The following is a 13,679-nucleotide window of genomic DNA, read 5'->3' as shown; positions in this document are numbered from 1 at the left end:
CTCGCTCTCTTTTCTTGATCGCCCTCTCACGGGAGAACAGTTCAATGTCCCGCTTCATGATTTCTGCCATGTCTCTACTTCAGTTTGACCATCCCCGTTATGAAGACTATGGAAGATAAATAAGTAATTAGATACGTTACCGTTACTGCGCTCATAAAGAATGATAATAATAAGAATAATGTGTATTGAACTGGTTTCATTAATTAGTGAGTTTATTTAAGCTAATTAGTTAGAAGCCCTATTTTATCAGTAAGCCTGCACAGCAGTTGCAATGGTCAAACTACATTAAAGCTGAATTGTTGATGATGTGAATTACTGTTCAAATGAGTTAATGTAAGAATAGTTTGTTTTTTTCATGCATAGCCTAATGTTAAATTTCTGTGCTTAAGAATGCTTTCAAGACAGAGGAGACTGAAGCAGAGAGAGAGAGAGATCTGAAGAAGGCAGCTAAAAGGACTGCCACTTGGCAGAGCTGGATAAAAGGTGCCAGCAGGGCAGCTGCAGGTGAAGCACTGTGATTATGTCAAGAAACTACATACATTGGAGTACACTAATAAAACAAATCAGTGATAATATATCACTTTTCACATATTTTCTGTTGGGGGCTAACCCCAAGTCTCCAGTTCAGAGTGCATTTGAGAGGCTGAACTGAACACAGTCTGAATAACGAATGTAGCAGTTGGACATAAAAGTCAACTGAGTGTCACTTGCAATGAAAGTGTTGTGTTTTTATTTCATTAACCTTTTATATTATAAACAAGTTAGAATTTTCAAAAGGTCTTGTGTTTTTTTTCGGGAGGGGAGGCCCTTTTTTCAGTTTAGAGGAATAGCCCCTCCAAATGTCTGTNGTGTGCCTTGGTCAGTCTCAGCTTGTGTTTTTTTCGGGTTAGGGGAGGCCCTTTTTCCTCAGTTTAGAGGAATAGCCCCTCCAAATGTCTGTGCACGTCCCTGGGGCTTGACATGTCTAAGCTGGTGACCAATCACAACAGAGCCGTCCAGTTAACCAATCAGAGCAGACTGGGCTCTGGTTTTAGACAGAGGGTGAAAAGAGGTGCTGCAGCACAGGCAGTATGAGAACAATAAAAGCAAGTCAACATGTTACAGTATAGGCAAAAAACACACATGTGAACCTGAACATTAGCATAATAGGACCCCTTTAATATTTTTGTGAAAATAAAAGCAGACAAAGACAAATCAGTGTATAAAACTTGCACATTTTATTGGGTTTATGTGGTTTGTTTTGATCAGTGGTGGCAGAATAAGTGAAATGTTAGCAAAACAACAATACAAATACCTGCATAGCAATACTGTATAGCAGTATTATCTCACAAACATACTAAAAGTAGAAAAACATGGCTCACATCAGCCTTTTACATTTTTATTTTACACAACAATATTGGATTACACATCAAAGGAGCTGAACTGCTTTATCTACTTTTGGGTTCTTTCCTCTGAAACATCATATTTTGCAAATGGATTACTCAAAAGCATGTGGTTGAGCAGCAGTCCCAAGTTAGATAACACCAAAGGATATCATCACAAACATACATTTAGCAAAAAAAGAAAAACATTTTAAGCAGAACTTCAAGAAATGTACACTTCAAAATCTGTTTACGCGCCATATTGAGTTGACTGCATATTTGGAGAGAAGTTTTAGAAAGCCTTTTGTGGCTCCTTAGGGAGGGAGATCTGATATTACGCCGCAGTAGAAGTCACTTAGGTTACCTCAAAACTTTGCTTTTTAAAAACATTCCACTCATGTTACTGTTTAACATCAGTGGCTTCTGTAAAAAGAGTCCTGCCCAGGAGAGTCTGACAGTGTTGAATGTGTGTGCCTAAACACAGACATGTTAAAAGATTTATGCTGCTGTTTTAAAGTGTGTTACTTCAATCTATGTGTTTGTCATCACACTTCCACATCTTCAACACAGCATTTAAAACTGAGAGCTCCTTTTTTTTTAGCCCAGTTTAGTATTCCTCTATATTTGTTCTGCCAGTTTAAAAGTGTTTAAATGATGTCAGTTGACACACCATAAATCAAAAGTATTGGTTTCAGATCTTGGAGGAAATTATAGCAACATGAATAATGCTTTAGCTTCCTTGATTGTATCCCTGCAGCCTTCATGTATGAAACACATCGACATGCTTGAAATACCGAAATGCTGCACAAGCACATACACACATACTGTACACACACATTTATGCATGTATGCCCACTCTCCAAACACAAGCCCATACATTCAGAGGCAGCTTGGTATTAAGGTTTAATCAAATGTAAAATTGGTGTCGTTTTCAATGTCATGTTGACAAGTTAATGTTAGGCACTGGTGGCTCCCGTCAGCAGGCACTTTGTACAGAGGGATCTTTATAGCTTACATCCTGGAGAGCACTCGCACTGCTGCAAGAACAAGTTGCTGCTGTCAAGTGAAAGGGAAAAAAGGTGGATTTAAATATGGTGTTTTTCTTTTATGCTTTGTGCTTAACCTAAAGGAAAGTTTTATATTGACATTCTTTTTTTGCCAAGTCATAAGATACATCTATGAATGCAATAGATGCAATTCACTTTTGTGAATGTCTCCCACTTCTAATCTACAGATGTTTAGAACATGTGCAACAAGAGCATAACACACATGAACTCTTCAATGTCTGGCAAAATACTCCATAACGTGGACTTTAACATTAAATTACTGAACTTATTTTTGATGTTTTCTCTCTCAGAAGGCCTATTTTTTTTACATAATCACGAATCCAGTCTATTATCTAAAATGTTCTGTATTATTTTCACATGTCTTTCTCTTTTATCCAGCTCTAACTGTCATCTTTTCTCTTGTGTCCTCTACATACAATACATAACCATGAACCCAAGCCACAGTCAGCTACACGCCCCTGAAATGTATCACTATTATTCTCATCGCTGTCTTCTCTTTATTTGAAAGTGTTTCAGGGAGAGTTTACACCTTTTTTCTCATCCTGTCACATATCTCCCTTATTATTTTGGACAAGGCTGAATTGCAAAGGTCCCCTGTGTAAATGCATCCCAGGGTGCTTTTCCTTCCACGCTTCCCCCCTCTTCTCCACCATCTCTCTTGCTGTACTTTCACAGGAACACAATGGGAAATTATCATCTGGAATGTAAAGATACTAATGGACTCACCTGACATCACTCTGTAGCTATGTTAGTTTGACAATAAAGAACCTTGAACCTTGAACCATACCTCGATTTGCACTCAAGTTTCCTCTGCCTATGCAGTAGTTTAAAGGGGCCCTATTGTTCTTTTGGGGTTTTCCCTTTCCATTACATCTCTGAGCGCCAGCCAGCAAACCAATCGGAACAGACTGGGCTCTGGTTTCAAACAGAGGGTGAAAAGAGGCGCTGCAGCACAGGCAGTATGATACCTTTTTTAATCATTAAAGTATGTAAACATGTCACAGTAGAAGCCAATATATAATTATGAAACCTGAAATGAGCATCATAAGGCCACAGTTTACTGCTGTGCAGCTCTCACTCAAACTACTCTGTAAAATTGTGCTATTCATGAATATTATTATAATAATAAATACCCAATTCAAAATCCAGTCCATATGCAATATTATACCATTGAATAAATGACATTTTGGCCTTTGAATGCATCCCGAGCAATAATGCATTCGGGGTCTGATTGATTTGCTCTGATTGCACCGCAGCTAATCAGAGATCCGTGATGATGTGGCGGTTTCTGAAGGGTTTCCTCAGCGGAGGGATTCTGCTGCATGCTGTGACCATTTGGTTCTTTTCTCAGAAATCAGACTCAAAAAGAGGCGCCGACCTCTGAGGGGGAAGCTTAGTGGAAGTGGGCTGTGATAATTCACTTCAAATAGGCTTTTTCATGGACCTTTCATCGGGATGGTATCAAATATAATATAATAAGCAGTCTTAAATATCATATGACATATATAATTAACTGCTCAGGTGTCGGTTCATCATCACCCTTATCTATCCATTACCTGTATTCTGTGTTCAATAAGATCACAGATACATCACTGGGTTCTTGACGTCTCTAATAATCGTGCATTAGCCAGCATTGAGATAATACTTTGTTTTGTATTTTGAAAGAAAATCTGTGGGTTTTATACAACCTGAAAATATGGCTTTATAATTATAGTCCATCTTCTTACATTTGCCATTCAAAGATTTCTCCTGTTTGAAAGGCTTTTAGGTTATCAAGAAGCTACACATTCAGAACATATATTTAATGAGTTGGATGAAAAAAAGTGGAGGAGGGAGATTTCAGCCTTTTTGCATTCACATTCAGATGCGCCACCAAAGATTGTCAGTAAGATAAATCAAAATCTATTATAAAAATTCAGCGTAATGAAAGTGCAGCATTTGCACATAGGAGCTCTTGAATGAAAATTGTGTAGAGCATGAAGGATTAGTATTCAAATAGGCCTTTAATTAACTATTTTTATGGTGGATCAATCATTCAGTCCTTTTCAAGCAAAAATACAAATTCTGGTTCCAGTTTCTCCAAAAGAGGAATTTATACATCATCTTATGGAGCATTCAAACAACAACATTTTACAATCAAGGAATATGTGAAAAATGTACACATTATAATTACTAGTGATATAATGTAAACGAGAAAATATGTACCAGATTAATTGATAATGGAAACAAATGTAATTTGCAGTCTTTAAGTTGAGCTTTTTGTAATCGTATAAATTAGTCTCTCTGTCTCGCAGTACTCCTGTTTGCAGCAGAGCGATATTGTGTACTTAAGCTTGTTGACACAACAGCATAAGAATGTTTGAATCTAGCAACTGATATGCATTTGACAAGCTGTAATACTTGCAAGTACTAGAAGGTTTTATAGAGAAGTGAACACATGTAGCAGACATTTTATTGTTAGTTGAGACATTTGTTGCATATTGATGTTTGTATTAGACCTAGAAAAAAAAAACATCTAGCATGAGTGATTAGGTCCACAGTGTTTGCAGACACACATTCAGATGCTTGGTTGGTTGGTTGGTTGGTTGGTTGGGTGTGTGTGTGTGTGTGTGTGTGTGTGTGTGTGTGTGTGTGTGTGTGTGTGTGTGTGTGTGTGTGTGTCCAGGCTTCATTGTGCTGACTGGTTTATTGCTGTTCCAGGTGACAGAGCATGAGAGCAGCAGCGCTTCAAGGTGCTGCTTTCAGGCACCACTGAAGCCACAAATTTGATTATTTTTTTGCCTCCACAAGTAGTTCAGAGTTTGCATGAAGCCCCCCTTACACAGACACAAATACACACACACACAGCTGCCTGAAACTGCTGTGGATGGCATGCTGTGCTACCAGGAGCCTGCATTATGCATTTTCATCTACCATTGTGTTTCTGTTAAACATCTCTTGTTCCATGAAGTCAGCGTGTTACGTCCTGCTCTGTTGAGGTTTGTTATGGCCCTTCGTGGTATGTACTCAACATCTTGTATCTTATACATAAAACATGCACAACTCTGGCCTGAGCTCAGAAATGTTTCTGTTACAATGTTACAATTATGTGAAGAAGATGGATGTCTAGAATACTTGATGTACAAGCTGAGAAATGACTCAATTGGACCTGAAAATGTCACTTTTTTCAAAGACTCTATGTGTATCTCTCTCTTATTCTCTAATCTCCATCGGGTGCGACAGTGGGCACACGGATCCTACCAAATCAAGGAGAGATTAAACTAGGAGTGTCACATTGACACTGGGAGTTTGATAATGGGACAAAAGGAGCTCTTTCAATTACAGCTATTTCTTCAGAGAAATCTGCTAAAAAGGAAACTCTTCCAATAACTTTGTCCTTTTTCTGTTTGTTCATTTTGACATTTAAATCTATCTTTCTTTAACCTTCTTGCAGTCTAAATTCAATAGCGCTCTAACGTGTTTCATCAAGATAAGATGGAGCTGAATCACCTCTGCAAAGAGCTTTTTGGACTGTGTAGTAAAAGACGACAGCCGATCAATGGAAGTTTGGATTTGTTGACGATACTTAGGAAAGGACATGTGGAAGATGTTATGCCAAGTTAAAATATTTGTGTGAACTTGAAAGCTACCTGCTGACACCTCGTGACCTTTTGATAATTGCAGATAGGAACCAAAACTAGGTAAATCAGTATGATTGACACAAAAGGAATCAGCAACTATTTAGATAATTGGCTAAACGTTTAAAGGAACAGAGTGTAAGACAACTAATTGGCAAAAATGAAATATATTTGGTGGCAGACTTTGCTTCATCCAGATCTTTGAACTCCATTTCATCATCTCAATGTTCAGTGTTTGCTATTATTTATCATAAGAAATTGAATTTCTGAAGCCTTTGGGCTGTTAGCCAGGCAATACAAGCTATTCAAAGACATCACCCTGTGCTGTAGGAGTTTGTGATGTGTATTTTTCAGCATTTATAGATCAAATGATTAAAGCAATGGTTGGACATTTCAGGAAACTTTAGACCAAGAGCTGTTTCTGAGGGTGCGATTAAACTTCTCCTCTAACTCTAAGCAAGAAACTGAAAAAACTCATTTTGATATATAGAAATACTACATATAGCATCCTAAACAGATCCTTGTTTTGATCATGTTGATTATAAACATATTTGAAACATGAAAATGTTATAGGATACCATCTACAGATAACAAACGCATCAATAACTATTCATGCTCCGTGTTATCCTTTTTTCTTTTACCCATTAAAAAATACTTTATGATTATTTTTTCAATTGTATATTTCATTTACAAGATCCTTCCCTGTTGAGCTTAATCATTTAACATCCTTATCCAATTCCTTGTAATTTGTTCAGTTATTGCTGCTTTTCACATTTTGATGCCAAGCTATGCATTTATGTTTCATTGTGTGTCACTGCGTATCGAACAGATCAGCTGGTGTCATGGTGATGAATGTGCATCCTGAATGTGCCTAAACAACATCCTCACAGCCATCTCTCTGCTACTCTCAGGGAGTCAGCTGTCAGCGGTCTCGGGCAGCACCGTCAAGTCTGATTCGCTCTCCATTTTGGTCTCCATAGCCAAAGGGCCAGCTGCTTCCAACTTTAGGGCCTGTTATCTACTGAGCCCCTCTCTATTGCCTTTGGCTGCCCTCTGGTCGTCTGTCTGGCCTCAGATTCAGCCGAACCACAGCTAGTTTACAGATAATTATCAGGCTGTGACCAGCTGTGTGGCGCGCATCCATGGGCCCTTTGCTGCTAATTGAATTAGACCCCATGCTGGAAGTGACAGAGAAATGAACAGTTTCCCTCAGCGATCTGTGCGATTAGCAGACTTTAAAGAGGGCAAGTCGGCTCAGGGTGGCACTCTGGTGTAAAGCGTCAAAGTCTTATTCACCCCGACACTCACGCTTCTGTCAGGTTTCATTTTGAGACGTGTCTCAATGGGGGGCAAGCACAGCGGACAATAAAATAAAACTGCTGCCAAGTTTTTACCACGAGTTAAAGAGACCAAATGTTCACTCTTTTTCACCTTTCAATTTATTGGGTAGTAGATATACAACCTGCAGCAGCTTTGGGTTTAAGTCACCATATAAAATGCAATAAATGAACTACTTACAACATATTATTTCAATATAATGCTTTTACATGTTTTACTATATTTCAAACTCACTGGTTCTCCACTCTGCCATTGTTTTTATTCATTTCTTTAATGAAAGGCAAAGAATGTCTTTGAATGTCTTCGCTTTGTATTGATCTCAACTTTGCACTAGCCTAAGATCCTTTTCTTTCCTTGCCTCCACTTTCTCTTGTTTTTATATTGCTTTCATCTTTTGAAGTTGGATATTTCTGTAACAAAAAATACAAACAGCTTGTCTCCATGTTAAAATAAAGCAGAGGGTCTAATTTTAACCTACGATGTCAATTCTTATCATCTAAATTCTCTGGCATTTCTATTCTAAGATGGAATAAAATAAAACTCATAACATTTATAACTTTCGCAGCTGCTATTTAACTCTGCCAACTTGATGCGAGGAGGGAAATAACTGACATTTCGGAAGGGGAGGAAAAGCTAATATCAGTCAACTTTTCTTTGTTTATCTTGAGGCTCTTTAAGTTTGTGAAGGTGGGAGTTTAGCTCATGTACTTGGAGGTGTATAATGAAACATTTGTGCTGTGCAGTCTCTTTCATTCTTTTGCCTTTCTTTCTAATGGCATGCCTAAAGTGTGTGATATTTTCCGGAGCAAAAGTGTGCGTGTGCTGTAGAAAGTAGGCCATTTCTGCTGATGGCTGACACAGGTCCTGTGTGACGCTCACTGACTCTAAATACTCTCAAATGTTTATTTCTGGACGTTCAGTGCATCATCTGTTTGCCTGATGAACCTCCGGTTTTTACCGGCCTGAGATTAGCATCTGTCTTTTCCCAAAGCATTGTGGGACGGGTTATGTAAGTCCATGATGTCGTACTACGCCTTCAGTTGCTCGGTGCTCTGATTGGAACACTGTTATGAAATGTGACACAAGTTATTTGGTTGTCATCTTAATTATTCATCCACACCTCTGTTGGATGTGAAAATTGGGTTGTTGTGTTCTGCTGCACAACACATCTTTCATTCTCTCAGAATAAAACTGAATACAATGAGTATGATGTGGAAATAGTGTCAGACCTACGTGAATATGAGAGCACTGGATACAACATTTTCCATTATTTATTGTTTTACTGTTTTTAGTCTCCTATTTATAATTTAGGTGTCATACATTTGCTCTGTTGTCTTTCTCACATGAATAATCTGTTTTATGGCAATGTTTTGTTTCTTCTAATGAATTTAGAATGTAAGTCATCTTTTTTCTGCCTTGTGCTTTACAGTATTTGATACATGTTATACTGTATGCCCCCTCTCTCTCCAAACTAAATACTATGTGGATTTATTCATCTTTCCTTTTCTCTGTCTCTCTCCCCTTCACCATGTTCAAATTACACGCTGTTGTTTTGTGCCGGTGTGCCACAGAGACCATGCATGAAATGTATTGGCCCCAAGTCCCGCCATTTGACACGCAAGATGTGGCTAACAGATCTTGTGCCATTTCCCATCTCCTCCGGCTCCCGTGTAAAGCTGACCTTTTCTGCCTCCAGGCTTTATTTAAACTGTGAGCACCAGAGACTTATAGCGCTACGGGGACATTTTATTATCAACGCTCTCAATTTGTCTGACTTAATTCGGACCTGCCTTAGATCGTGCCAAAATGTGTCGTTTATTTACGCTCTAGTACGGCAAACAAGGGCACCAGTGACAAAGCCCAACATCAACACCTTAGCGTGGGTGACGCTTGCTGAAGCATACCCTTTGAACTTCCTTGTGATCCAGCCATGAAATTATGGCTCTATTTACAGTGCATATCAATTTGGAAAATTGTGAGTGGAATATAGAAAAAGTGGTGTGATATTATTCCATCACATGTTGACCAGAGAGGCAAACACACAGGGGCCTGACATTTTGAAGAATCTCAGTTGGTAAAATATCAAAGATTTCAACCACAGGTACATTCATCAGCTTTAGCTTTTTGCCGTCATTTAAGCAGTTGAATAAGCTTAGGAACACAAGCACATCCACACATGCTGTATCTTTTTCAACTGTCGCCCAGCCATCTGCTTAACCATTCATTGAAACTTTTTTCCTGTTATCTGGCAGGTCTGAAATGGGAGTTCAGAGGGTGCTCCAGGTGGATCTGAAAATGGAAAGCTTTCCGGAGCCGCTGGGCAGCCGCTGGATGGCCTGGCAGGTGGAGTACCCGTCCAGTCGTGCCGCCACACAAGAGGTTGAGACGGAGATCAAGCTGGCGCAGGAGGACCTGGCGGGCATCGTGCCACTGGCCATGGTGAGTGAGGCCGCTTCCAGCACACTGCCACTCCCAGAGAGATGGCTGCACTGTGAAATGTCGAGCACCACATTCTTTAATTTACACTTCAAGTGGACATTTGCATATATTTTCTTTCAAATCATAATTGAAATACCTTTCTGCACTTGTAATCATGTCTGGTTGAAGTCTTGGGGAGGAACATGAATGTATTCTCAAACTTGTCGTGTGTTTTTAGAAGATGTTCAATTAAGAATTGAGGAACAACATCATAGCATGCTGAGCTCCAAGGATGTTTGCTTTTACACCTTGCTGAGTAAAATATTCTGGCCTAAAAATACTACATGCACATGTATTCATAAATTGATGTCAAGTTTAAATTATTTAGGATTAGGATTTCACAAAAGATGTGATTAGTTTCTAAAAAAGACATGCATGCTGGTCCTGGACCTGCCTGCCTACACACGCCAGACGAGCTTTTAGTGCTATCCAATCTTTTCAAAATAAATCAAAATAAGCCAAACATTTTCTTGAATACCTCTTACACTACTCAACAATATACAAAAAAGTGCAATTAGTTCGACCATAATCAGCTACAAAATCAATATTCTGCATATACTCTGATACAACAGTAATAATATTGCAATCATTTACCCCAAAACACTCTGAGAGGGGCCAACCTGCATACTGTCATACATATATAACCTTTTTAAAAATATATTTTATTTTGCTGTTATAATGTAAGTTTACCTGGATGTGTATTTGTAACAAAGACCTTTTAAACTGTCATAGTGCTATATTTACTTAAGTAAAGGATCTGATTACTTTCTCCACGTACTGCTGCTTGGATAAAAAAGGCAGAGCGATGGCGTGGGTCTGTGCAGACTTTGCTAGAAGCCTCTCGGGCTCCCAGCAGGCCTCAGCTGGGTCAGCAGTCTGGCTCTGGCCTGAGGGGAGCCCGGAGCGGTGTGCCTCCCTCAGCGAGGCGCAGGTACTCTGTTGTGTAGATTAAGCCAAGCTCCCCCTATAGAACTTCACATTGCGAGTTTTGTTCAGCGACCCAGAGTGCACTGCTTCTGATTTAGATCAAGAACATTCAGGTGAACAAATGAGCAACATCAAAGTGTGTCGACTTAAGAGAAAGCCTACTGTCACCTCAGCGCTGATTGCTAAAACAAAAATAGCATTCATTTTTTATTTCGGTGCTTCTGATCTGCATGATAAAGACCTGACTGTTGTGTCAGTGTTATTCTCTAAGTATTGCCCTTAGCTGTGTGGATGATAGATGCATGTGGGTTGCTGTTCCTTGATTCAGAGGAATGCGGCGCAGCCTCGCCCACTGATCCATTCTCAGGATAATTGAAGCTATGTGTTTAATGCTGCAGTATTGTTCGAGTTCCTTCTCTCACATCTTTTTCATGTCACTGATGAATCGGCAGCCTGCTTCCTTTTCTCTAGGAATACATAGTTTGCTTTTACATCTTCCACTGACAAAAGTATTGCAAATTTGATTCACATTGTTATCCCTCAAAATCTCTACTTAAAAAATAATTGACCATAATTCGCTATTGTCTGGATAAGGAAAACACGTTTTGAATAAAATCCTGTTTATTTAACTTTATTTTCAATGGTATGACGAAGGAGAGAAAAAGTCACCTGTATTAATTTTTGTAAAATAAGTGTCCAACCCTTCAAAATCTAACAAGCATTTCTTCAATCAACCTGCTAAATTTTTTCATAAAAGCAGGGATTTTAATGGCTCACTATAAATCATTACAGTGGCAAAAATCCATCTCAATTAACCTGATATTAGAATTATTTGCTAAACTAGGATAAATCAATGAGTTATTTAGGTAGGAGCGTCTCATGAGATTAAGATGTGTATTAAACTGTGTGTGTGACCTGGCTGTGCAGAAAGACTTCATTTAGCCTGTTCCTTACATTGATTAGCTATTCTTTTAGAGGACCTGTCAGTCATTCAGTGAATTAGCTGCTATCATGTCAGAATGTGTTGATATTTTCAAACATTTACATCTTCAGCCTTTTTTGAAAAGACGTTGATTTGGACAATTTAACTTTTTTTATTTTTACTCCATCATGAGATTTTCTCTTCGCTTTTCAAATTCCTTTTTCGTCCAAGTGCTTCTTCCCAAGGTGCACATCATCCCCAGCCACCCCATGGTACTTAACACACAACACAAATACTCATGCAGACACATTCAGAACTCATTAACTCTGTCTGTCTCCTTCTGTCCTCTTTTCTGTCTCCTCACTCGTATACACTCTCCCATATACATGGGACACACACACACACACACTCTCACGCACACACGCACAGATATAAGGCTTTTTGCAATCTGCATGCACCAATATGAGAGTAGCACACAAGCGAGAAAGAGGAAGGCTGAGTTAGATTACTTGGGATCACTGTGGCATGAAAGGCCTACAGATAAGTTCCTCTTCCTTCCCCCTGCTACACTCCTCACTGATAGAAAAAAAGGAAGTAAGGTAATGTAAGAGCAGCGCTGTCAACCCCCCTTACACACACACACACACACACACACACACACACACACACACACACACACATACACACACACCGCCCAACATCCCCATATTGCGTCTTCCAAAGGGGAAACAAAATCAGTGATTCGAAAAGAAAACCGGTTGCGGCACAGATAACTGAAGTCACTAATAGTCGTGAAGATGGAGATGTAGCAGAGCTATATGAAATGTGGGCGGACAGAAGAAATGTTCTAACGTGCCCAGTAATGCTTTGTTGGTGGTGGGATGTAGTGACTGGGAGACCAGGGAACAGCTTTATCCAAATGTTCATAAAACAAATGGTGGATGACTTTAAAACGGGGAACACAACTATTGCAATATGGGAATATCATCATGGTATTGTACGCCGATGTAACAATTCAAATATGTCAGCCCACAAGATCCAATTTCCTTTTGCTGTTAGAGACTGTTGGTTGCAATTAGATCTGTACTGCAGAGGAAAAAGAGTACAAGTTGACTGAACATAATACAGGTGTCCACTACTCTGGAGTTCAGATTTGGAAGATTTATAAGAACAATGTCTATGAGTCTTGGATAGAGTTGAACAAGTGTTGAGCACATTCTGTGGAAATCTCTGAGGCCGTGGCTAGTCAGCATTCAGCAAATGATCTGAAATATGTCGATTTATCCCTTTTCGTAAGCTTTGAACATTATTCAGCTAGCAGAATCAGAGCAACATTGACTTATCTTCTTTTGCACCGCTGGTCGATTGCAAGTCCAACATTTACTCGTGTTTATGCCTCTTGTTTCATTCCCTAACTCCTGAGAAAAAATTCTGGGTCTCTGAGAGCCGAAGTATTGAATGGAACATGGCGGTAAGCCAGTTCTGTTTAGTATTAGCCAAATAACATCACAGTCAGCATTAATATCACACAATATTGCTTAAGGGTTATATGGTTATCTAGCTGTGTTCTTAGTTAGCTACAATTGTAATTGTCCATGTTAAGATGAACTCTAAGCCTTTTTTTTGTCTATGTTGTATATTTTTGAAGTAGTGATCAGTGATGTAGGCAGTGAATCAAGGCTACAGATGAAAAAAGAAGAGGCAAGGTGAAAAGACTTGGGGGAAAGTGTGGTGTTTTCAGAGAAAGCGGAGAGGAAGAAACACGCTTTTTTTAATCAAGTTGAGAGGGGAGACTTCACAGAGCATGCTGAAGGCATCTGTTGACACAACAGCTCTGTGGTTTTGCTCTAGAAGGTCTTTTCATCTGTAATGAGCACTAATTAGTCTAATACCCTAGATTGTATTAGTCGTAATGGAAAAGCTGCAGTAATTGTTTTTGACCAGGAATAAACTCATAAACCAAATGAAG

The 13,679-nt window shown here is 39.2% G+C and overlaps 1 protein-coding gene across 1 annotated transcript in view; it reads left to right on the top strand.

Moving 5' to 3' along the window:
* The window catches only part of LOC104950390 (transmembrane protein 132C), a 58,089-nt gene that overhangs the window by 15,092 nt on the left and 29,318 nt on the right, over positions 1-13,679 (top strand). The window contains exon 2 of the mRNA XM_010776910.1: positions 9,636-9,822. Coding sequence (XP_010775212.1) covers positions 9,636-9,822 — 187 coding nt within the window. The remainder of the gene's footprint in view (positions 1-9,635; positions 9,823-13,679) is intronic.

This window comes from Notothenia coriiceps, unplaced genomic scaffold, assembly GCF_000735185.1.
Source record: "Notothenia coriiceps isolate Sejong01 unplaced genomic scaffold, NC01 NC01_scaffold00017413, whole genome shotgun sequence".
Lineage (NCBI taxonomy): Eukaryota > Metazoa > Chordata > Actinopteri > Perciformes > Nototheniidae > Notothenia > Notothenia coriiceps.
Note: the sequence above shows the minus strand (reverse complement) of the source record. Positions and strands in the feature narration are given on the sequence as shown.